The 24,842-nt window shown below is 61.8% G+C and overlaps 1 protein-coding gene across 2 annotated transcripts; it reads right to left on the reverse strand.

Annotated features, from left to right (window-relative positions):
• Positions 1 to 2,476: 2,476 nt before the first annotated feature.
• NGFR (nerve growth factor receptor) lies at positions 2,477 to 19,687 on the reverse strand. 2 transcript variants are annotated; one of them, XM_064174602.1, is made up of 6 exons: positions 19,591 to 19,687; positions 14,277 to 14,418; positions 9,241 to 9,600; positions 5,815 to 6,058; positions 4,044 to 4,204; positions 2,477 to 3,962 (listed from the first exon to the last, which is right to left on the reverse strand). In XM_064174602.1, exons 1-6 carry the CDS (start codon positions 19,633 to 19,635, stop codon positions 3,664 to 3,666), a joined length of 1,251 nt encoding a protein of 416 aa, XP_064030672.1. In that variant the 5' UTR covers positions 19,636 to 19,687; the 3' UTR covers positions 2,477 to 3,663. The 2 variants fall into 2 exon arrangements, with proteins under 2 accessions (XP_064030672.1, XP_064030671.1); XM_064174601.1 differs by having other exon boundaries at positions 2,477 to 3,965.
• Positions 19,688 to 24,842: the final 5,155 nt, after the last annotated feature.

Raw genomic sequence — 24,842 nt, forward strand, 5'->3', positions numbered from 1 at the left:
CAGCTCACTCTGGCAGCCCAGCTCAGCTCTGCTCCTCTTCTCTCCTCCAGCTCCTTTCCCAGGGGAGGAGGAGGATTAAGAGGAAGCAGATTAAAGCTAATGGATTGATTGCAATTATTTTCCCTTGTTTATTTGCCATGCTGGGTGGGAGCCTGGAGGACAAAACCAAAAAGGCAAGGCAAGGGAATGCTCTTCATGTGTGTGCAGTCCTGCTCCTCATTATGGCTCCTGCTAGAGAGCAGCCAGGGCCAGCCACAAATAGCTCCAGAGACACTTCTGGCTGCACACCCACACCAACAACCCTCCCCCAGGGTCTCAGCTGCCCTGGCCTGCCTGTCCCCCCTTCCCTGGGGATGTGCACCCTCCTGGGAGCCAGCAGAAGCTCCCCCAGGCTTGAGCCTCTTGCTCAGGGCAGGTTTGAGCTGTGGCTGAGGGCTGAGGACAAGGAGTTGAGCATCCAGGATCACAGAATGGGTTGGGAGGGACCTGAAAGACCACTCAGGGACACCTCTCACTAGAAGAGGTCACTCAAGGCCTCATCCAGTCTGGTCCTGAGCACCTTCAGGGAGGTTGTGGAGCACAGAAGCACCCAATGTGATCAAAGATCACATTGGGTGCTTCTGTGCTCCACAACCTCCCTGGGCAACCCTTGCCAAGGTTTCACCACCCTCCACCTGTGCCAAGATCTCACCACCCTCAGCCTGTGCTGTCTCAGAGCAGAGCTGCTGCAGCCCTCTCAGCACCTTGGTGGCCTCTCTTGCTGTGACTTCATCATTAAAAGCCACTACCTCTCTCAGCCCTGACCTGCCTGAGCCCTCCAAGCCCTTCCTGGTGCCTTCCCTAGCCCAGAACCACAACCCCCAGTTCTGGACGTCAGGGGGAGACAAAGCAAGCAGCACCCCAAGGTAGTGATGCTCTTTATTGGCATCCAACAGATACACAAGGACAGTTCCCCCCGGGATGGCAGGGGCCACCTACCACCCACCCCCGTGCATTTCCCACCCTCCCCACACACACCTCATGCTGCTCACAGCCCACCCACGACCCCTCCCCACACACAACTCCTCCTACAACAATTAGTTCTTCACCATCAAACTTCCTACTAAATCAGCACTGGGATCAGGGGGTGGGGGTGGGGGGGAGTGAGGAGCTCACAGCCTTTGTACAACAGAAACCTTGGAAGAGGACACGAGTTGGGCCACGGGCAGGGACTTTGGCTTGGCTTTTCCCTTTCTTTTTCCTTTGATTGTATTTTACTCCCTGCAAGCAGGCACTGGAGGCATCCCCTCGGGCTTCTCTTTGGGTGCTGAGGGCTTTGCCTCCCCTTCCCCAGCCCTGAGGGAGTCCTTTTCATCATGGCGAGTTAAAACCTGAGACTGTGGCAACATTGTCCTGAAGAACAGCAGTGTGCAGCTGGTGAGGTCCAGCCAGATTGGCTTGCCAGAGCGAGCTGGGCAGTTCCTTTGGCTTTGGAGCTGGGCACTTGCTTCCAGTCGCCCTTAGGCTGTATTTTGAGTCGTTTCACCACCACCACCCGAAAAAAAAAGGGACCTGACATCAGCAACGTGGAAGTTCACCCAAAAGCATCCCCGTGGATGGCTTGGTCTGGCAGCCCCTGGTGTCCCAGCTGAGGGTTTCCAAGCTGGACTTGTCCAGTGCAAGCAGAGCTGCAAATCTGGGGAGTTTTCCTTGGGTTTTAGCGCTGGGAGAGGTCTGAGCCTCGGGTGTGGCACCTGCAGCCTGGCTGGGGCCAGCCTCAGGGTCTGCTCCTCCAGAGGGACCTTTGGCTGCACCAGGGCGAGGAGGCACTGGGACTGTCCCATCCTGGAGATCCGGATCCAGCCTGTGCTGCTTTAGCAGCCGAAGCACAGGGGAGAGCCCCCCCAGGAGCTGCTGAAGGAGCTGAGCGCTCAGCCCCCATTGCCGCAGGCTCCAGTCCCTTGGGCAGTGCTGAGCTCTCCCTGCTGGCAGCTCCTCCGGCACCAGCCCAATCCTTCCGCGCTCCCAAGTCTCTCATGGACCTGCCACAGGGATTTCTTTTGGGGGGGTGCATCTTTCCTTGCCTCCCCATTGAGTCTTTAAGGCCAGAAACGAGGTGAGACTGAAGGCTCGGGCTGCGAAACGCCTGCGAGGAGACCTGGCAGGCTGCGAGGAAGAGCAGAGGGGTGGGGCAGGCACTGCCCCCCCATGTCCCAGGTAGAAACATCAAGCGGTAAAACAGGAGTCTATCTACAAGCCTCGATCCCTCCTCCAGGAGGGGAGGGAAGCCACCACCTTCTGCCTCAAGGGAAGGGTCTCCGGAGGTGAGGGAGGAGTCTGGAGGTGCAGAGGTGCCCAGCACTGGCGCCATGCACCAGCTCACCTTGCAGTCCTTCCCCTGCAGAAAAGCTCCGGGTGCTCCAGGCAAGGGAGGTGGCAAAGCTGTAGCTGTGCTGGGCATGTTGCCCCGGGGCTGTGCTGGCTGCTTGGTGGCAGCAGGAGGCTCACCCACCCAGCAGCTGGTCCCCAGCATCACCCAGGAGCGAGCTGGGTGCTGGGCAGGGAGCTGATATGCCATGTGGGATGCACTTCCAGCTCTGGAGATGCGGAGGTGGTGAGCGATGTCCTGTCCCTGGGGCTGTGGCAGAGTCCCAGCAGAGTGACACGCTGAGGCCACCCAGGGAGGCTGCACCAAGGGTGGGTTGCAGCTGCTGGGTGCCCGATGGAGGCAAAGAGCCCACAGGGGCATTTCTGAGCCACCCTTCACAGTGCTGGAGGGGAAGGAGCCCTTAGAAGCAGGGGCAGGGCCAGCAGCCCCGGCGGGGTCTCTGGGTGGGGAGGGGCAGTGCAATCGCGGCAGGGTGGCTTTGCTCCTGGGTCAGTGCAGCACAGGGATGGTGCCCGGGGAAGGACGAGCAGAGCCCTTTCGTCGTGCCCCCGCAGCAGGCAGGCACTTTGCCAGCCCTTTAAACCTCCAGCACCACCCTGCAGCCGGCGGCACCCAGGCGCCTGGTCCTCAGCGTTCCAGCGGTCCTGGCTGCTCCTCAGCAAGAGCAGACACTGGCAGCCCTGGGGGGCACAGGTGGAGCCCCAGGTTTGACGGTGCAGACTGAGGCCAAGCCCTGCCCCTCAGCCCACACGCCAGGGCAGGACCAGCCCCCCCCAAAGTCCCAACACAGAAGCTCCAGTTCTCTCCATGCCCATCCCAGCCCTGCCCTCTGCCCGGGGCGAGGGGAAGCAGCTGGGTTCAGGGTGGTGGAGAGCAGCAGGACACAATGGTGCGGTGGAGCAAGGAGGAAGGGCAGGAGGAAGAGGAGAACGAGAGTCCCAGGGAGAATGGGGAAAGGGCTGGAAGGGGAGAGAAGAGGGCTGAGGGCTCAGGTGCTCATCGCTGTGTCCATCTGCCTGGCACCACAGGGCTGCAGAAGACGCTCCAGGGGCAGGAGATGGGGCCCGGGTGCTGAGCGGGACCGAGCCCCACACCCGAGCTGCTCAGGGGCTGCCGGGGGCAGGCAGCGCCGGGAGGGGACGATACCGAAAGCAGGAGCTCAGTGCATACAGCGCTGTGAACTGGGGGGGCCCGGGGAGCCCCCGCTTCCTTCCCACCCTCCCCTCCGGGGCTCTGGGTGCCGGGGAGGGGGGGAAGGGGGAAGGGGACCCCAGGGGGCCGCCCCGGGCCACCCTTCAGACAGGAGAGGTGGCAGTGGAGTCGCTGTGCAGGCTCTCGGCGATGTCCCCGCGCTGGATCTTGCGCAGCGCAGCCAGCAGCGCGTCCAGGGTGGCAGAGTCCTTGGAGGACCAATCGGCCAGGAGGGCCCTGGCAGGGGATTCCTCCCTGGTGAAGGAGTCTATGAGGTCCTCTTTGTAGCCCAGCTCCCCTGCCAGCTTCCTCCACGTCTCCTCCGCAGAGCTGCTCAGCAGCTTCTCCACCTCCTCCTGCTTGCTGGCTGGCAGCGTCACGTAGAGGCTGCCGTCCCCCTTGGCTGCTGGGAAGGACCAAGAGGTGTTAAGCTCAGCACCCCCGGGGGGCCCTTGCCCACCCTGCAGCACCCAGTTCGCCCTACCTGGCCCTTGGGTGCTCTGGGTGGGTGGCTGCTGGTCGTGCAGGCTCTGGCTGTCCACGGAGATGCCACTGTCACTGTGCAGCTTCTCCCCCTCCGGGGAGGGTGTCTGGTTCACAGGGCGGTTGTTGGCTCCTTGCTTGTTCTGTTTGCAGCTGTTCCACCTGCAGGCAGAGGAGCAGGGAGCTGACTCCCCACGGTGGCATCCCCCAGGTCTGTGGCTTTGTCCCCCTGCCTGTCCCCTTTTGTATTAGTGGCTGAGGGACCTGGGGGTGTTTAGCCTGGAGAAGAGGAGGCTGAAGGGAGGAGACCTTCTGCCTCTCCACAACTCCCTGAAAGGAGGTTGGAGCAAGGGAGGAGTTGGCCTCTTGCAGGCAACAAGTGATCATTTGGGCCAGGAAAGGCCTTTGAGATCATCAAGTCCAAATCCAGCTGGCCTCAAGTTGCCCCAGGGCTGGCCATGAGGAACAATTTCTTTGCTGCAAGAGTGGTCAGGCACTGGCAGAGGCTGCCCAGGGAGGTGCTGGAGTCCCCATCCCCGCAGGGGGTCAAGCAAGCTGTGGCCATGGCACTTGGGGCCAGGGTTTGGTGGCCATGGTGGTGCTGGGTTGACAGCTGGACTGGCTGAGCCTGGAGATCTCTTCCAACCAAAATGATTCCATGACTCTGTGGTTCTTGGGACCATTTTTCCCGGGCAGAAGCATCTCTCCTACAGCCTCTGCTCCAACCTCTCCATCATAGAATCAGGGAATGGTTTAGGTCGGAAGGGAGCTCAAAGCTCAGCCAGTTCCAACTCCCCTGGCATAGGCAGGGACACCTCCCACTAGAACAGGTCACTCAAGGCCTCATCCAGCCTGGTCCTGAACACCTCCAGGGAGGTTGTGGAGCACAGAAGCACCCAATGTGATCTTTGATCACATTGGGTGCTTCTGTGCTCCACAACCTCCCTGGGAGACCTGTGCCAGGCTCTCACCACCCTCAACCTCTGCCAGGGTCATGGTGACCACACCACCTGAAATCAGTGCTTGCAAGGTGCTGAGCTCCTGAGCTTTACAACGAGCCAGGGCAGGGCTTCCTTCTGCATGGATCTGCTGCCAAACTGGAAGAGGGAAAGGGTCCAAGAGCTGCCTGAAGGTCCCTCCCACCCTCAAGGTGCCTCCAGCCTGGGGTGTCCTTGGACTCACTGAGCCAGCCCTGGCCTGCCTGGGGCCAGGTGCAAACCCATCTCACCAGGGATGAAGCTCTTGAGTTTGATCAGCCACGACGGCTGCCCACAGCCTGCCAGAGCCAGCAGGGGCCAGGCACAGGGGAGAGGCTGCAGTGAGGGCTCCTCAACCCTGCTGCCATCTCCTTCTTTCAACCCTCAGCTGCCTGATGGCTCACAGAGTCTTGGAAACCCTCTTGCTACCCATCCAGCCTGGTCAGAGGACTTCTGAGAAGGGGAAACACAAACTGCTTTGGTAGGTTCATAGAACTGGGTTGGGTTGGAAGGGAGCTCAAAAGATCAGCCAGTTCCAACCTCCCTGCCATGGGTAGGGACACTTCCCACCAGCCTAGGTCGCTCAAGGACTCATCCAGCCTGGTCCTGAACACCTCCAGGGAGGTTGTGGAGCACAGAAGCACCCAACGTGATCAAAGATCACGTTGGGTGCTTCTGTGCTCCACAACCTCCCTGGGCAACCTGTGCCAGGGTCTCACCACCCTCACTGGAATGTGTCTCCCACTACCCAGACTCTCTGCCATGCCCCCCATGGTGCTGATCTTGCTCCTCTACCTTTTGAAAGCGATGTAGGCCACCAGCCCTACCACCACAGCTGCCAGGATGGAGCAGTAGACAGGGATGAGGTTGTCAGCGGTGCCGCGGCTCACGACGGGCTGGGAGCTGCCCATGATGGTGGTGGCAGTGTCTGCCAGGGTGCTGGGCATCACTTCAGTGTTGAAAGGGTCCCTGGTGATGGGCTCAGAGCTGTCAGAACCCACCAGAGATGATGTGTGGGTTGTCCAGCGAGGGTGGAGGTCTGCCAGGAGGGAAGGGAAGGGAAAGGAAGTGAGAACCATTTGCCACAGTGCCAAGCGTGGCTTGCCATGGGCTCTGCTGGGTGAGCTGCTGAAGGGACAAGCTTCTCTGTGGGGCTTGTGGAGGTGCCAGCTCTGCCCCATTGCCCTGACTTGTTCCTTCCAAACACCTCATTCCTTGGCAGCAGCCAGACTGCAGTAGCCCCTCTGGTCCAAGGACAAGCCCAAGTTATTCCCTGCCCCAAACAGATGATGATGCCTGGGCATGGTCGGGCATGGTCATGGTTCAGCATGGTCATGGCTGGGCAGGGTCATGGCTGGGCAGGGTCATGGCAGGGCATGGGCATGGCTGGGCAGGGTCATGGCTGGGCATGGGCATGGCTGTGTATGGCTGTGGCTGTGTGTGGCCATGGCTGTGTGTGGCCATGGCTGTGTATGGCCATGGCTGTGTGTGGCTGTGGCTGTGTGTGGCCATGGCTGTGTGTGGCCATGGCTGTGTGTGGTCATGTCTGTGTGTGGTCATGGCTGTGTGTGGTCATGGCTGGCCATGGCCATCGCTTTGTAAGCTCTTTGCCCAAGTCCTGCAGCTCTTCCCCAGGTGGGAGCTGCAGACCAAGCCCCAGGCTCCCACTGCTGGCACCAAAGCCCAGAGGCCACAGCCCAGCTGCCTGCCACACACTGCCCATCTGCTCCAGGACCTGTGCCACACAGCCCAGCTGCCTCCACAGCCCACACGGAGCTCATCTGCTGCCTGCAGCACCAGCGCCTGCATTCGTCCCTCTCCCGGCCCCTGCCTGCAGCCCTGCACCCCACCAGTGACCCCATTTCCACCACACCCAGGCGTGTCCCGTGGAGCACCTGCATCTGTCCTGTCTTGCCCCAGGAGACAGAAGGGCAACAAAGCTGCTGAAGGGTGCAGAGCACAGGGCTGGGGAGGAGCAGCTGAGGGAGCTGGGGGTGTGCAGCCTGGAGAAGAGGAGGCTGAGGGGAGACCTCATTGCTCTCTGCAGCTACTTGAAGGGAGGTTGGAGCCAGGTGGGGATTGGGCTCTGATCCAAGCAACAGAGGAAATGGCCTCAAGTTGCACCAGGAGAGGTTTAGGTTGGACATTTGGAGCAGCTTGGAGCCATGGATGGAAGCTGCAGCACAGGAGGTTCAGCTCAGCACAAGGGCAACTTCTTGCCTGGAAGGGTCCCAGAGCCTGGCACAGGCTGCCCAGAGAGGCTGTGGAGTCTTCTTCCCTAGAGCCTTCCCAGGCCTGTCTGGATGCGTTGCTGTGTGCCCTGAGCCAGCCTGGGTGGTCCTGCTCTGGCAGGGGTTGGACTGGATGAGCTCTTTGGGTCCCTTCCATCCCCTGACATCTTGGGAGCCTGTGAACCCTGATCTAGGGTAGGGTGTCCCTGCCCAAGGTGGGGGGGCTGGAACTAGATGATCCTGGTGGTCCCTTCCAACCCTGACTGCTTCTATGGTCCTTCACTGAAAGGGTTCTCCAAGCCTGGCACAGGCTGCCCAGGGAGGTAGTCGAGTCTCCATCCCTGGAGGTGCTTTGAAGAGGCAGAGGTGTGGTGCTGAGAGCCATGGCTCAGCCCCAGCCTTGGCAGAGCTGGAGAGCAGTTGGCCTGGATGCCCTTAAGGAGCTTTTCCAAGCCAGACCATTCTGTGGCTCCATGAGAAGCTCTCTCCCCCAGGGCTGCCCTGTGCCCTCCCTGGCTGCCAGCTCCCTGCCAAACCTCCCCGGTGCCTCCCCAGGGTCTTGTGCCTGCTGGGGCTGTGCCTCATCCCCATCACGCTGGCGAGGACCGAGCGGGCGGCAGGGCAGGGAGCTGGCAGCTTGCCCTGCTGCCCCTCCCAGCCACGGCCCCCGGCCGGACCCTGCTGCCCTTTGGGCGCCCCTCTCCGGTGGCCGCCGCGGCCGCATCCGGCGGGGCCCCGCGGGCAGCTAACAAAGCTGGCCCTGTGCTCCTTGACTTGTGCCTCCATTTACTCGACCCCTCTGCGAGGGAGCTGCGCTGGCTGCCCCCCGTGCCCCGCAGCAGCGGCGCCAGGGACAAAGCTGCTTTCACCCCGGCTGGGCTCAGGGCAGGGCATCGCTGCCGCTGCTGCTGCTGCCGCCGAGGAGCGACTGCAGTGTCCCCAGACCAGAGCAGCTCCCGGGGGCTGTGCTCAGAAGTGGGCTCCAGGGCTCCAGCACCCTCACAGTGGAAAAGTTCCCCCTTATGTTCCAGTGGGAGCTCCTCTGCTCCAGCTCACCCTCACTGCCCTTTGTCCTGTCCTTGGCCATCCCCTGGCTGCATCCTCCCCACACTGCCCTGCACATCTTCAGCAGCATCACTGAGGGCAGCCCTCAGGCTCTTCTGCTCCCAGCTCCCTCAGCCTGGCCTCACAGGAGATGTTCCACTGCCTGCAGCAGCTTTAGGGGTCTGGGATGGACTTTCAAGCAGTGCCCTGAGACCCTTCTTGAACTGAGAGGCCCAGAACTGGACACAGTATTCCATAGGATCATAGAGTCAGCCAGGCTGGAAGAGACCTCCAGGAACAGGTCACTCAAGGCCTCATCCAACCTGGTCCTGGACACCTCCAGGGAGGTTGTGGAGCACAGAAGCACCCAACGTGATCAAAGATCACGTTGGGTGCTTCTGTGCTCCACAACCTCCCTGGGCAACCTGTGCCAGGGTCTCACCACCCTCCACCTGTGCCAGGCTCTCACCATCCTCAACCTGTGCTGTCTCAGAGCAGAGCTGCTGCAGCCCTCTCAGCATCTTGGTGGCCTCCTCTGCACTGCCTCCAACACTTCCATGTCCTGCTTGTGCTGGGGGCTGCAGAACTGCCCCCAGGACTGCAGGTGAGGTCTGAGGAGAGCAGAGCCCAGGGGCAGAATCCCCTCCCTTGCCCTGTGCCCACACTGCTCTGGCTGCAGCCCAGCACAGGGTTGCTGTCTGGGCTGCACTCACACTGCAGGCTCATTGTTGAGCTTTTCCTCACCCCAGACCCTCAGGACCTGTTCCTCAGGGCTGCTCTCAGCCTGCAGCTGCATCCTCCTTAGGGCAGAGCAGAGGCGGAGCAGAACCTCTCTGGACCTCCCCACCGCAGCCCTTCTAAACCCCCCCCCCCCCCAGGATGCCATTGGCCTTCCTCAGCCACAGGAGCTCTTTCCCTCCTCTCCCCAGGACACCCGAGGGGTCACCTCTGCACTCCGCATCCGACACGGGGGTGCACTCCTTCACCAGCACCTCGTTCTCCTCGCAGGTGGTGCAGGGCAGGCAGGGGTCCATGAAGTTGGCTTCGCTGGAGAAGGTACCCTCGGGGCACTCCTCGCACACAGTGTCCTGCAGCTCCTGGCAGGGGAACATGAGGCCGAAGCCCACCTCGCAGACGCTGCACTCCTTGCAGCTGCCGCTGGGCTCGTCCTGGTAGTAGCCGTAGGCGCAGCGGCAGACGGCGTCGTCCGACTCCACGCAGGGCGCCGACATGCTCCGCAGCCCCACGCACTGCGTGCAGGGCTTGCAGGGCTCCGTGGCGCTCACCGTGTCCGAGTAGGTGACACCTGGCAGGGCACAAAAGAGTGAAGAGAGCGAGGGGGAGGTTGGCTCCGGTTCTGTCCTCCCCTCTCCACCCTCCTCCCCCTCCACCCCGGGTTCAAGAAGGGCAGGGACAGCATAATGGAGTGGTAGAGTGGCTTGGGTTGGAAGGGACCTCAAAGCTCAGCCAGTTCCAACCTCCCCGCCATGGGCAGGGACACTTCCCACTAGAATAGGTTGCTCCATCCTTATCCCTGCCTGGAGCACCATCCCCATCCCCTGCCTGGAGCACCATCCCCATCCCTGCCTGGAGCTCCATCCCCATCCCTGCCTGGAGCTCCATCCCCACCCCTGCCTGGAGCACCATCCCCATCCCTGCCTGGAGCTCCATCCCTGTCCTGCCTGGAGCACCATCCCCATCTCTGCCTGGAGCTCCATCCCTGTCCTGCCTGGAGCACCATCCCCACCCCTGCCTGCAGCACCATCCCCATCCCTGCCTGGAGCTCCATCCCTGTCCTGCCTGGAGCACCATCCCCATCTCTGCCTGGAGCACCATCCCTGTCCTGCCTGGAGCACCTTCCCTGTTCCTGCCTGAAGCACCATCCCTGATCCTGCCTGTAGCATCATCCCCACCCCTGCCTGAAGCACCATCCCTGTTCCTGCCTGGAGCATCATCCCTGTCCTTCTTGAAGCACCATCCCCACCCCTGCCTGGAGCACCATCCCCATCCCTGCCTGGAGCATCATCCCCACCCCTGCCTGGAGCACCATCCCTGTTCCTGCCTGGAGCACCATCCCCATTTTTCACCTCCAAATGATCCCCATGGGCATCCTAAAGCCATCAGAACTGCTCAGCATCCCAACCCTTCCTCCTCCACATCCTGCCTGAGAGGTCCCCTGGGACACCACCAGCCCCTGCCCCCTCCCGGGCCACGCGTCCCCGACACGAGGTGTGATGTGAACAGGAGGTTACAACACTAATTGCTGACTCCTCTCTGACCCCAGGGCTTCTGCTCTCTGATTTCATCCTGAAGGACTGACTCTGCCAGGGAAATCAATCCTGCTCCTCCAGCCCAGCAAGACACCCCCACGCCCCCTCCCTGCCTGCTCCCAAAGGTGTTTGAAGCTATTTTTAGCCCAGGAAGAGGGGTCAGATCCCATCCTGGAGGGCACAGCTGCTGTCCCTGCTTCAGCTGCCTGCTGTTGATCCCACCCCAGCCCCTGGTACTGCAGTGCTCAGGATTCCCTCGTCCACAGTGCTGAGGGAAATTCCAGCTTGCTGGATGGAGCTCAGCCTCCAGCCCTCTGCCAGCTCTGCTCCTGAGGGAGGCAATGCAGCCTAACCCTTAGGCACCTGCCTGCCTCCCAGGGACCACACAGTAGTAGTGCTTGGAAGGGACTTCTGGAGACCTTTGAGTCCAACCCCCCCTGCCAGAGCAGGATCAGCCAGGATTGAATCCCATGGGAATGAATCCCATGGGAAATTCTCTGCAGAGGAGACTCCACAGCCTCTCTGGGCAGCCTGCTCCTGGCCTCCAGCACCCTCAAGGGGAAGATCTTTTTCCTCTGTGTTTGGGTGGAACCTCCTGGGTCCCAGTTGGTGTCCACTGGCTCTGGTCCTCAGCACTGAGAAGAGTCTGAAAGGAGGCTGGAGCCAGGTGGGGATCAGTCTCTACTCCCAGGAAACAAGGGACAGGACAAGATGAAATGACTTCGAGTTGCACGTGGGGAGATTTGGGTTGGATATGAGGATCACAGCTCACAGGATCACAGCTCACAGATGTCAGGAGTTAGAAGGGACCCAAAGAGATCACCCAGTCCAAGCCCCCTGCCAGAGCAGGACCACCCAGGCTGGCTCAGGGCACACAGGACACATCCAGACAGGCCTGGGAAGGCTGCAGGGAAGGAGACTCCACAACCTCTCTGGGCAGCCTGTGCCAGGCTCTGGGACCCTTCCAGGCAAGAAGTTCCTCCTTGTGCTGAGCTGAACCTCCTGTGCTGCAGCTTCCATCCACTGCTGCTTGTCCTGTCCCAGGGAGCAGTGAGCAGAGCCTGTCCCCCCTGCTGACTCCCAGAGCCTGTCCCCACTCCTGACCCCCACCCTCAGACAGTTACAGACATTGATTCAATCCCCTCTCAGTCTTCTCTTCTCCATTCTAAGCAGCCCCAGGGCCCTCAGCCTCCCCTCACCTGGCACTGCTCCAGTCCCCTCATCATCCTCACAGCCCTCCCTTGGACTCTCTCCAGCAGGTCCCTGTCCCTCTGCAACTGGGGAGCCCCAAACTGAAGGCAGTGCTCCAGATGAGGTCTCAGCAGGGCAGAGCAGAGCGGGAGGAGAACCTCCCTGGCTCTACTGGACACACTCTGCTTAGTGCTCCCCAGGATCCAGGAACAATTCCTCTGCTGCAAGAGTGGTCAGGCACTGGCAGAGGCTGCCCAGGGAGGTGCTGGAGCCTCCATCCCTGGAGGGGTTCAAGCAAGCTGTGGCCATGGCACTTGGGGCCAGGGTTTGGTGGCCATGGTGGGGTTGGGCTGCAGGTTGGACTGGATGAGCTGAGAGATCCTCTCCAACCTCAATGATTCTGATGATATAATTCCATGACCTGCCCTGGGTGAGGGGGTGGGCAAGCAGCCCCTCCCCTCCTGCCTGTCCCAGTGCCCAGCCAGAGCAGCAGTGGGTCAGGCCCCCAGCGTTGTGCAGCTGCCATTAACCTGGGCTCATCCTTTAGCACTCTGCTGAATTATTGATGGGCACCATTAGCGTGGGGAAGTGGCCAGGAACAGCATACGGCTGAGTGGGCACATTTGCCGTGGCAGCAAGGTAGCTGAGCTGAGCAATTACAGCTGAGATTCAAAAGGGCCCCCCCCACCCCTCCCCCTCCCTTTCGCCCTCCCCTCCCCCCCTCCCCCGCCCGCAGCGATGGAGGCTGGCGAGGGGTGGGGGGAGGATAAATAAATCATGAGGCAGCAGCCAGGGGAGGCTGAGGCTGGCAAGAAGGGTTGGGGTGGAAGGGGTAGGGGGAAAGGGAAATTCTCATCTAACGAATCAAACTGCCCCTTGGGTTAAGGCAGGGACTGTGCCCTTCGGCCTCACCACCATCATCATCACCGCACACCCCCACGGGCAGGGCAGGGTTGGTGCTTTGCTGGTAGCACTTCCCCGGGTTGAATTGGGAAGGCATCCGAAGAGAGACTCGGGAGGCAGCCTGGGGGTGGGGTGGGGATCTCGGCAGCCCAAGGGCCGTGCCCACATTCCTCCTGCCTGGCAGGCAGGGTGGGTTGGTGGGACAAAGGCTGCCTGCACCTGCCCCCTGCCCGCAGCAGCAGGACCCACCACGAGCACAGGTCCGGAAGGACTCTCCACGTCCCAGCAAAGGGACTTGCAGCTTCTCCTTCCAGCATCACCCAGGCCAGCCACCAAGACAGGCCCCAGCAAGAGGCTGGGAGCTGCTGCGGTGCAGATGAAGGAAGCAAGGAGAGGGGAGAAGCCAAGGCAAGGAGAGGGGAAACCAAGGCAGGGAGAAGTGAGAAGCCAAGGCAGGGAGAGGGGAAGCCAAGGCAGGGAGAAGTGAGAAGCCAAGGCAGGGAGAGGGGAAACCAAGGCAGGGAGAAGTGAGAAGCCAAGGCAGGGAGAAGTGAGAAGCCAAGGCAGGGAGAAGTGAGAAGCCAAGGCAGGGAGAAGTGAGAAGCCAAGGCAGGGAGAGGGGAGAAGCCAAGGCAGGGAGAAGTGAGAAGCCAAGGCAGGGAGAGGGGAGAAGCCAAGGCAGGGAGAAGTGAGAAGCCAAGGCAGGGAGAGGGGAAGCCAAGGCAGGGAGAAGTGAGAAGCCAAGGCAGGGAGAGGGGAGAAGCCAAGGCAGGGCAAAGCAAGGCATGGAGAGGGGAAGCCAAGGCATGGTGTGGAGTATGGGCAGCTCCCTGGAGGCCAGAAGCACTCATCCTTGCTGGTCCAGCAGCAGCAACAGGGCACAAAGTGGTGCCCTGGGGCTTGGCTCTTGCTGTGTGGGTGATGCTGGGAAGACTCAGGGCTGCAGCATTTGCTCCTGACTGCTTTCATCCTCTCGGGGATGGAGGAAGGGCTCAGGCTCTTTTGTCCTGGTGCTTTCCAGCTCAGCTCCCTGACCCGGCAGAGCTGCTGCCTGATGTTAATCCCCCTGCAAAAACACAACTGCCTGGGGCAACGCGGGGCTGGGCAGGAGGAGCTGGGATGCAAACCCGAGCAGCAGCAGCACTTTGCACCCACAGCACAGCTGCCACGCAGGCTGCCAGCACTGCTTCCAGGTCAGGCTGCTGCTCTCTCCATAACCTCCACATCCCATGGCCTCCAGAGGCTCCTGTGCCCCACAGCCTCCCTGGGCAACCTGTGCCAGGCTCTCACCACTCTCACTTCTCTCTAACATCCACTTTCAATCTCCCCTCTGACACTTCAAACCCATTCCTTCTCCTCCTGCCATTCCCAGCCCTCCTGCAGCCCCCTTCAGATCCTGCAAGGCCACTCCAAGCTCCCCTGGAAGCCTTCTCCAGGCTGCACAGCCCCAACTCTCTCAGGCTGTGCTCAGAGCAGAGCTGCTGCAGCCCTCTCAGCATCTTGGTGGCCTCCTCTGGGCTGGCTCCAACACTTCCATGTCCTGCTTGTGCTGGGGGCTCCCAGCCCCTGTGCCCCCCCCCCCCTTTGTGGTGTTGTGTGGAGGGAAGTGGCTACTCACTGTCCAGGCAGGGCTCACAGACAGTCTGGTTGACCCCACAGGGCTGCACCATTCCCTCTCCCAGGTTGCAGGCTTTGCAGCACTCCCCACTGGTGGTGTACATCTTGGTGGAGCAATCATCCTTGGAGCTCCAGGTGGGACCCTGGGAAAGAGAACAAAGGAGCCAGGAGGTGACCTCTGTGATGGGACCTTCCTTGCAAGGGCAGGTGGAGGAATACACTGGGCCAAGGTGGGGTTCTGCTGCAGGGGGGGACAGCCCTCGGTGGGGCTGAGTGAGGTGAGGGTCCCCTCTTAAATATAGCTCCTAGAAGTGACTTCCCTACACAAAACTCTGCTGGTGGAGAGAGGTCAGGACAGCCCAGCCTAGCCCCCAGAACCACAGAACCAAGCAGGCTGCAGAGAGCTCCAAGCTCACCCAGCCCAACCTAGCCCCCAGCCCTAGACAATCAACCAGCCCATGGCACTCAGTGCCCAGCCAGGCTTGGCTCCAACACCTCCAGCCATGGGCACTGCACCACCTCCCTGGGCAGCCCATTCCAGTGCCAATCACTCTCTCTGCCAACAACTTCCTCCTCACATCCAGCCTCAACCTACCCTGCCACAGCTTGAGGCTGTGTCCCCTTGTTCTGGCCCTGCTTGCCTGGCAGCAGAGCCCAACCCCACCTGGCTACAGCCTCCCTGCAGGCAGCTGCAGGCAGCAATCAGCTCTGCCCTCAGCCTCCTCTGCTGCAGGCTGCACCCCCCCAGCTCCCTCAGCCTCTCCTCACAGGGCTGTGCTCCAGGCCCCTCCCCAGCCTTGCTGCCCTGCTCTGGGCACCTTCCAGCACCTCCACACCTCTCTGCAATGGAGGAGCCCAGAACTGGACACAGCACTCCAGAGGTGGCCTGAGCAGTGCTGAGCACAGGGGCACAAGAACCTCCCTGCTCCTGCTGCCCACACTGCCCCTGAGCCAGCCCAGGATGCCATTGGCTCTGCTGCCCACCGGGGCACTGCTGCCTGCTCTGCAGCTCCTCTCTCACAGCACCCCCAGGGCCCTCTCTGCCTGCCTGCTCTCAGCCACTCTGGCCCCAGCCTGGAGCTGCTTGGGGTTGTTGTGGCCAAAGTGCAGAACCTGCCCTTGGCCTTGTTCAGTCTCATCCCCTTGGCCTCTGCCCACCCATGCAGCCTGGCCAGGTCCCTCTGCAGGGCTCTGCTACCCTCCAACAGCTCCACACTGCTCCTGGTTTGGTGTCATCTGCAAACTGACTGCTGCTGGACTCAATCCCCTGGTCCAGAGCATCAATGAAGATATTGAACAGGTCTGTGCCCAGCACTGATCCCTGGGGCACAGCACTGGGGCACAGCACTGGTGCCAGCTGCCAGCTGGATGTGGCACCATTCACCACCACTCTGGGCCCAGCCCTGCAGCCAGTTCTTGACCTGTATCAGAGTGATCAGGGTCTGGGGGGGTTACAGCATTGTTTGCTCTTGTCTCTCACCCAAGCCATCTCCTCGGAAGAGGCTTTGGCATCCTGGAGGGCTCAGCCCCTTCCCAGGGCATTGCCCAGGGGGAAGGCATCACTCACAGGCTGGCAGCCTGCTGGGATGGAGAGCTGGCAGAGCTGGGCTGGCAGCTCTGCCGTGCCCCTGGTGCACACGGGGACCAGAAATCAGCCCCCACGGTGGGAAGGAAGAGGCTGAAGGCAGCACCGAGGGCTTCAGCAGCACTTGCTGGCTAATGGCACTGAGTGATCCTGCTTGTAGAACCTGTCAGCACATATGGAAGCCATCACCCTGCCAGCAGTCAGCCACCCCACACAAGGAACTCTGCAGGGAGGGGAGGGAGCAGCAGGAGGGGTCTGCAGGGAAGCTGCTCCCCAAAACACCTCTGGGCTGTGGCCGTGCAGCACGGGCAGCTTCTCCTCCTGGCTACGGGGCTGGCAGGGATGCTCACAGTGGTCTGAGCTCTGCCAGGGCTCCTCTGCTCCTTCTGCTCAGCGGCAGGTGTGTGCTGGACCATCCCTTTGCCAGCAGCCGAGCTTCGGGGGGGTTCTTTGTTCGTGATTTTAATTCACTTCCATTTTTATTTGGGGGGAGGGGGAAGGGAAGAAACTAAGCTAATGCTTGGAGGAGCTTCCCCCCCCTACACACACACACGCACCCCCTTCTCCTTCTGCATCTGGATGCCTCGTCAGCCACTTGGCTGCCTCTCTGCACAATGCTGCGTTATGAACTCGCTGTGCATCATCCGGCAGCATCCGGCCCGGCTGAGACAATGGAGCGCCAATTATAGGCATCTGAATGACAAAGTGCTCCAATTACCCTGCGCTGGAAAGCGAGCGGCTGCTCGGCTCAGCTCCGCTCCGCTCAGCTCCGCTCCCTGGCACCGCTCCGTGCGGCTGCTCCGCTCTGCTCCCTGGCACCGCTCCGTGCGGCTGCTCCGCTCTGCTCCCTGGCACCGCTCCGTGCTTTCCTCCCTGGCACCGCATCACGCTCTCCTCCTTGGCTCTCCTTCACCAGCCCAGCCTGGTAGCCCCAACTCCAGCACCGGACCCCAAACTGGGAGAGCAGAAGGGCTCGGTGTGGCGGAGGAGCATCCCAGCGCCCCTCCAATAACAGCTGGGGTATGGGTTTGGGGGGTGAGGAAAGGCTTTGCTCTGCTTGGCTTTGCTTTGCTTTTGTTTTGTCCCCTAGGGGACAGATTCTGCCCGCAGCAAAGCTGGATGGAGCCCACCCTGCCGCTCATCTCCCCGGCTTGGGAACAGGCTTGGCCCCCTCCCACCTCCACTCTCCGCGCCTCGAGTGGGGCTGGGGGGGCAGCCGAACGTGCCTGGCTATAAATAGTGCTGGGAAGACTGTGGCAGCGCAGCTGGGACCAGCAGCATCCAGCTCGCTCCCACGCCGCAGGCAGCTGCGAGCGGCTCCGGCAGCCCACGGGGACGGGACCCAGCCCCATCGCTTCCTCTCAGCGGTACCCAAACCACCACCAGCCGCAGCGGACCCCAGGGACCCCTCTGGCCGCCTGTCCCCTCCCCGTAGGGCTGGCAGGAAGGGTCAATACCTCCCCCCTCGCCAGGTCCCCACCTCCGCGCTCCTGACTGCTGCGGAAAATGCAACTTCCAGTCCCAGGTGCTGCATTTCGCCGCCCCCCACACCCCCCGGCTCAGTTCTGCTTTCGTTTCCCTTTCAGTCGGAGCACTGAGACCCCTGTAAAGATCAAGACACTTAGGAGGGGGGCACATGGTCCGCATTACCCACTGCAATGTGCATGTTATTAACACAACTCCTGTTGACAAAGCCGCAGGTATTAGCACCGTAAAGCATTTTGACAGCTGGGCCGAGGAGGGGTGGGGTCGGGGGGGGCACGGATAGAGGCTGTGAGCGACACCTCCGAGAGCCTTTAATTGCTTTTGGAGTCCTATCGGTGAGGTTTTGTGTCCTGGCAGGCAGAGGAGGAGGAGATGGCCTCGGAGGAGGGTGGGTGAGGTGGGAATTCAGCACAGCACCATTAGCTCCGGAGCCCTGGCACGGAAAATTGCTTCTCAGTGGAGCAGGGGAAAAGGAGGGGGGAGGATGCTCCAGCTGGAGATGGTCCCAGCAGCAAGCCTGGATCCGAACCTCCCGTGAGCCTGACAGACAGGCTCTGCCTTTCTTGGCAAAGCAGCCTGTCTGGGAAGGGCCAAAGCCTGGCTCCAAACAGTCCCCAGGCTCTGGGCAGCAGAAAAAGCCACGGCTGGGTCTGAGGGTCCGGCCAGAGCTCGGCTCGGCAGGGCTGGGATGGGTCTGCAGGGCTGGGATGGGTCTGTAGGACTGGGATGGGTCTGTAGAGCTGGGATGGCTCTGCAGGGCTCGGACGGCTCAGCCTCTTCCCACTCGGAGCTCCTGCCAAGCAGCACAGGTACCCTTGGGGTGCCCAGGGTATGGGGTGGCCCTGGAGCTGTGGCCACAGCGGGGGGAGCACATCTGGACCTGCATAGGGGGGGTCTCAGTCCTCCCAGCTCAGCAGGTGCAATCCTGGGGGGCTCCAGGGGGGCTCAGCACAGACACGGGGAGGTGGATGTGGAGGTCTGGGGGGACACAAATCCGGATCTGATCTTTCCCAGCCGCTCAGCAGCAGGCAGGGAGCTACCCGAGGTGTGTGATTCCTTGGGGTGAAATCGTTTGATTCCATGCAGCTGGCACAATATTCACCTTTCCTGCCACCCACCCGTGGCCCCGAGCATCCCACGGGGGACTTGGCCAGCCCAATCCATGCCCAGTGGACTGGGGGAAGGAGAGTCTCCAGCACAGAGCCACGAACAGCTCTCTCCTCCTCCTCAAGTCTCTGCGTGAAGCCACCAAAGCCTCAGCTTCAATATCCTGCCTGAAAGGTGTCCTGCTGCTTAGCGAAACCTCCGGGACCCCCATCAAGCCCTCTCCCCCACAAAAAGCCCTGGTTCTGGCCCAGGCAGGTGGGTCCATCCCCGTGTGCCCACCGAGCCGCCCTGCTCTGGCTGCTTCCCTCTCTCCTGGTCCCCCAAACCATGAAGTTTTTCACCCCAGCACAGGCTGAGGCTGTGCCCAGCCCAGGAGCTCATCCCGGGAGAGGAAAGGATCTCACCCCCCGCTCTGAGCAGTGTTTGGAGAGGAGAATGTCTGAGAGAGGCTCTGGGGATGCGGCACGGCAGGAGGTGAGGGCACCGGGGGGTGGGTGGCATCTCCCCCTCCTCTGCTGGCTGAGGCTCTGCCATTCTTTTTGTCCTTGTTGAACGGAGCGACAGGAGCCTGACGCAGGGACCAGGACCCATCCCTGCGGGTCCCCCCCCACCATCCACCTCCCCGAGTCCCCTTCCTCCGCACCCACGGGGGCTCTGCCTGGCACCCCCGGGACCCCCACCCCGTTCCACCCCCTCTCCAGCCCTGCTGCCCGGTACCTCCGGGACCCTCCTGCCTGCCCCGTACCCTCAGGACTTCTCCATCCCGGGGGCCCTGCGCGTCTGCCAGCCTGCTACCCCCGCGGGCCCTCCAAATGCTCCTGGGTTTAGCCTCCGGATCCCTCCATCCCGGTGCCTCCGGTACCTCCGGGACCCTCCATCCCGACACCACCGGGACCCTTCATCCCGGTGCCTCCGGTACCTCCGGGACCCTCCATCCCGACACCACCGGGACCCTTCATCCCGGTGCCTCCGGTACCACCGGGACCCTCCATCCCGGCACCCTCGGGACTCTCCATCCCGGTACCTCCGGTACCACCGGGACCCTCTATCCCACCCCCGCCTAGTGCCTCCGGTGCCCTGGGGACCCTCTCCCCATCACACACACCACCCCCCCAGGATGCTGCACTCCCGCACTCACCACGGGGAGCAGCAGCAGCGGCAGCAGCGGCAGGAGCCCTGCCATGGTGCGCGGGGGCGGCGGGGCCGGTGACCCCGGAGAGCCGGTGCGTGGCCGGGCTGCCCTCCCTCTGCCTCCCGCTGCCTCGGCGGCAGCCAGAAAAGAGCTGCAAGTCCCTCCTCCTCCTCCTGCTCCTCCTCCTCTCCGCCCCTGGAGCATCAGAGCGAGCGGCCGAGCCCGCACCCTCCTCCGCCGGCACACAAAGCCCAGGGCCACCCTTCCCCCCCCACCCCCTCCTCCGCCACCTCGGGCCCCTCCTGACCCCCATTGCCCTCTCACGAAGTGCTTTCGGGGGGTGCGCGGTCTCTGTCCAGCCAGGGCTCTTCACTCCCATTCCATGCATCCTCCTCTGCTGTCTGTCCATCCATCCATCCATCCATCCATCCATCCATCCATCCATCCATCCATCCATCCATCCCTTCCTCCCTCCTTCCCTCCCTCTATCCCTTTCTACCTCGCTCCATCCATCTCTCCATCCCCTCAAGCACTTGCACCCACCCATCCTCTGCTGTCTGTCTGTCCAGCTGCCTCTCTCCATCCCCTCAGATGCCCAGGTCCACCTGTCCCTCTCTCCCCTCACTCTCCCTGTGATGAGTTTGTTAATGTTACTGCATCCCCAGCAAGAGGCTCTGGGGATATGGCTGGGGGGGAATGAACCAAACCTCCTCCAGCTGCTTGGGACAAGGGACAACATCCCACAGCTGCCTGAACTGGTGGCACCCCCCAGGGCCCCGACCCCAAGGTCAGACAGAGCCCTCTAGGTGACAGGGGGAAGCCCCCAGCAGGGAGCATGTGGAGTGCTGTGGCAGTGAAGGAAACCTCGTGCTGGTGTCCCTGACCCAACGATGTCACCAACCCCCCCAGCAGCAGGGGGGGCTGGAAGTAACCCCTGCAGATCATCCAGTCCAACCCCCCCCTGCTGCAGCAGGGCACCCACAGCAGCTTGCCCAGGACCCCAATGCCCAGGTGGGTTTGGGAGCTCTCCCTGAGCAGCCTGTTCCAATCCCTGACCACTCTTGCAGGGAAGAAATTGTTCCTCGTGGCCAACCTAAACCTCCCCTGCTGCACCTTGAGGCCATTCCCTCTTCTATTCCTTACTCCTAGGAGAAGAGTCCTGCCCCCACCTCACCCCAGCCTCCTGCCAGGGAGCTGCAGAGAGCCTCAGGGTCTCCCTCAGCCTCCTTTTCTCCAGCCAGTTCCCTCAGCTGCCCCTCACAGGATCTGCTCCCAAGGTCCTCCCTCGGATCTCTGCTGGGCTCCAGCCCTTCCCACTCCAGCCCCCCAGCTCCTGACAGCCCTGTGGGCTCTTCCCTCAGGTCCTGTCCATTCGCTGCTTGGATTTGATGATCTTAGAGACCTTTTCCCACCGAAGCAACTCTCTGATCCTCTCTCCAAGGCCTTTTCCAGCCTAAATGGTTCTGTGATTCGATGTCCCCTGATGCTCTGCCCCCTCTGGGCAGCCAAGTGCCCAGGGCTGAGCACAGCTCAGCTGAATTTCTTCTTGAGAAGGGAATTATTGACCTCCCGAGGAGCAGGTCAGCTGCCCCCAGCCAGCCCCAGCTGCTCCAGCCGGGAAGGGCTTGAAGGAAATTCCCTCACTCACAGCTTTGCCTTGCAATGAGATTAAACTGAATGCAAAGCTGCTGTTTGCTCTCTGGCACAGAGACCCTGGGACACACATGTGGAACACATGGGCAGGGCTTTGCTGGCCGAAAGAATCCAGGGTGGGTCCAGGTGGGAATGGGGCAGGACGGTCCTGGAGCCACGGGGTGAGGGATGCCCACCCCCAGGTCATGTGGGCAGGGAGGAGAGCAACGAGCCAAGCATTCAGCTCTCCTTTGAGGGCACTGGGGGATGGCAACTGGGCAAAGCTGCCCGCGGACAAACGGTGAGGCTGGGCACAGCTGGAGGGGGCAGCCTGGGGCCTCCTGCAACTCCTTTGTCACTGTGCCACAGCGAGCAGCAAACCCAGCGGCAGGGCTGGGCTCCTCCCCTGCCTGCCCAGGCTGCAGGGCTTGGAGCTGAGGTTCCCTGCCATGGGATGCACTTCCCAGGGCTTGGAGCTGTGGTTCCCTGCCATGGGATGCACTTCCCAGGGATGAAGAGCTTGGGGCACTCAGTCCCTGAGCCTCCCTCCCTGCCACCACCCTGAGCACAGATGCTGCAGGCTGCCACCATGGAAGTCACCCTAGGAAAAGCCCAGGGCTGGTGCTGGGATGCTGGAGGCAGCAGGCAGAGGGAGGCAGCAGGCAGAGGGGGGCTCAGCTGGGCTGCATCTGCAGGGGGCTTGGGCCAGCAGCCAGCCAAGGTAAGTGAAAACTTCTGCTCCAGCCCAGCCCTCTGCGGCTGCTTTGGTGGAGGAGCTCAGCAGTGCTTCTCATTAAGTCCCTGCACACATTTGTTCCACTTGGGTCATGTCCCCCCAAAAAAAAGCTTGTGGCCCTTTCCTGGCTCCACCAGATGACAAAAAGCCTCCTAAACGTCTGCTGTCACCCCCCCAGGGGCTGCAGAGGTTTATCTGCTGGGGAGGGAGCATCCTTCAGGGTGCTGGTGGGAGGTGGAAGCCTCTGCCCGGTTGTAACCTCTGAGGCCAACCAAGAGCTGCACACTTCTGTGCTCAGTGAAGTCTGCAGAGCTGGCACTGGGGGGGCATCATCTAATGGCCATGGGGGAGTAGGGCCTGGGGGGGATGGTTGGACTCAATGATCTTAAAGGTCTTTTCCAACCAAAACGATGCTGTGGTTCTAGGAACTTCTCTGTGGTGCCCAGGGACAGGGCAAGGGGCAAGGGGCACAAACTGGCACCCAGGAGATTCCACCTGAGCAGGAGGAGCCCTGGGGCAGGCTGCCCAGAGAGGCTGTGGAGTCTCCTCCTCTGGAGAGCTTCCAACCTCCCGTGGGGGTTGTGCTGCTGGGCAAGCTGCTGTGGGTGTCCTGCTGGAGCAGGGGCTTGGCCTGGCAGCTCTCCAGAGGTCCCTTCCAATCCCCATCATGCAGGAGAAGAGCAGGCTGAGGAGAGACCTTCTGGCTCCTGCAAGCCCCTGAAAGGAGGGTGGGGTGAGGTGGGGGTTGGGCTCTGCTCCCTATATCAGGTGATAGGATGAGAGCAAATGGCCTTGAGTTGCCCAGGGGAGGTTCAGGTTGGCCATGAGGAACAATTTCTTTGCTGCAAGAGTGGTCAGGGACTGGCAGAGGCTGCCCAGGGAGGTGCTGGAGTCCCCATCCCTGGAGGGGTCCAATAACCACATGGCCATGGCACCTGGGGCCAGGGTTTGGTGGCCACGGTGGTGCTGGGCTGAGGGCTGGAGTGGATGATCCTGGAGAGCTTCTCCAACCCTCCTGATCCTGTGATGCTCTGAAACGTGAGGTGGAACTCAAGCTTTGGGGTCGCTGCTGCTGACTTCAGCAAGGGGCTTTGCTTTTCTGGCAGCCCCCAGAGGCCTCCTCCACCTGTCTCTGTGGGCAGGGGAGGGCTGGGTGGCAGCAGGGGAGGGCTGGGTGGCAGCGGGTGGGGCTGGGTGGCAGCAGGGGGGGCTGGGTGGCAGCAGGGGGGGGCTGGGTGGCAGCAGTGGGGGCTGGGTGGCAGCAGGGGGGGACTGGGTGGCAGCAGTGGGGGCTGGGTGGCAGCAGGGGGGGCTGGGTGGCAGCAAGGGGGGCTGGGTGGCAGCAGGGGGGGCTGGGTGGCAGCAGGGCACCTCTCAGAGAAGTCATTGTGCTTTTTTCTTCAATGGGGAGGGGGAATCATCTCATCTGAATCCTCTTGGCCAGCTTTGGGGAATTGGCACCTTGGGCCTCCTGGCAAGAGCCAAGCCCACGTCTGGAGAGCAGGAAGCTGAGGGCTGCCACAGCCCTTGGACCTCTGCTTCTCCTTGTGATCGATCAATGGCATGGAGGTGCCTGAAAGCTTTCAGGGACGGAGGCCAAGGCTGAGCTCCCCGCGGGAGCGCAGGGAATGCTCTTCCCTCCCAGCCTCTGCTCGGTGCCTCTGCCAGCTCCTTGCCCACCCACTTGTGCGGGACCGAGGCGTGGGCAGCTCAGCTCCATCTCCTCGGAGGCTGCTGAGCACCTCCCCCAGCCGCAGCCCTGGGACCGCTGCCGGCTCCGGGCTCGGGCACCCGCGGCTGAGTTTTACCTTTCAGGGCAAAGCTGAGCTCTGGGTTGGGGCTCCAGGGAGGGACCTCCATGGACACCTCCCCCTCGTCCCTCGCTCCAGCCCCTGCCTGCTCCTCCTGCCTGTTCCCTGCTGTAGGACGTGGAGAGGGCTCTTGGAATCAGCATCCCTGCTCCACGTGGAGTTATTGCCGTGGGGGTGGGATCAGTTATTCCTGTCGGGGTGGGATCAGCTATTCCCATGGGGATGGGATCATTTGCTCCCATGGGGATGGGATCATTTGCTCCCATGAGGGTGAGGTCAGTTATTCCCAGCAGGATAAGATCAATTGTTCTTGTGGGGATGGGGCTCAGCTGTTGCTGTGGGGATGGAAGCAGTTATTCCTCTGGGGATGGGCTCAGTTATTCCCATGGGAATGGGGCTCAGTTTCTTCTGTGGGGATATGGCTCAGTTATTCCCATAGGGATGGGGCTCAGCTGTTCTCATGGGGAAGGGATCAGTTATTCCCGGGGGGATAAGGCTCATTTAATCCCGTAAGGATGGGGCTCAGTCATTCCCAAGGAGATGGAGCTCAGCTATTCCCATGGTCTCAGTTACTTCCATGGGGATAAGACTCAAGTCTTGCCGTGGGAATGGGATTTGATCATTGCTATGGAGATGGGGCTCAGTTATTCCAATGGGGATGGGGCTCGGCCAGACCATGGCATCCAAACCAGGTGGGTCAGATGGTGGCTGCGGGTGGCAGGTGGCACCACTGCACCGCAGGCTGGGGCAGGATCAAGCCCCAGCAGCCCACCGATGCCAGCAGCAGCGCTGCAGGTGGCTCAGGGAGGGATGAAGCAGCAGCACTGGGGGTGTGCACGGCTGGGGTGGGGCTGAAGGGCTCCGAGACACACGGAGCTGCGAACTGGGGCCGTGAGGCCACCCCAGTGCTGCCTGGGGGCTCCCGAGCAGCGATTCCCTTGGGGGTTGCTCCCCCCCTGATACCCTCGAGGTGGGGACCTGACTGGAAATTGCTTCTGGGCACTTCCCTGGGGGAGGGGAATACTCAAAGCACAGCTCCAGGGTAGGAAGGATCCAACATTCCCTAACCTCAGGAGGAA

Source organism: Pogoniulus pusillus, chromosome 40, assembly GCF_015220805.1.
Source record: "Pogoniulus pusillus isolate bPogPus1 chromosome 40, bPogPus1.pri, whole genome shotgun sequence".
NCBI classification, from domain to species: Eukaryota; Metazoa; Chordata; class Aves; order Piciformes; family Lybiidae; genus Pogoniulus; species Pogoniulus pusillus.

Excerpts from the sequence above, each read along its gene's own strand:
- NGFR (XM_064174601.1), bottom strand. The coding sequence starts at position 19,635 with ATGGCAGGGCTCCTGCCGCTGCTGCCGCTGCTGCTGCTCCCCGTG. Across the intron at positions 14,419-19,590 it reads CGCTGCTGCTGCTCCCCGTG|GGTCCCACCTGGAGCTCCAA; the intron begins GTGAGTGCGGGA and ends TCTCTTTCCCAG. Across the intron at positions 6,059-9,240 it reads GTCGGATGCGGAGTGCAGAG|ACCTCCACCCTCGCTGGACA; the intron begins GTGACCCCTCGG and ends CCCTCCTGGCAG.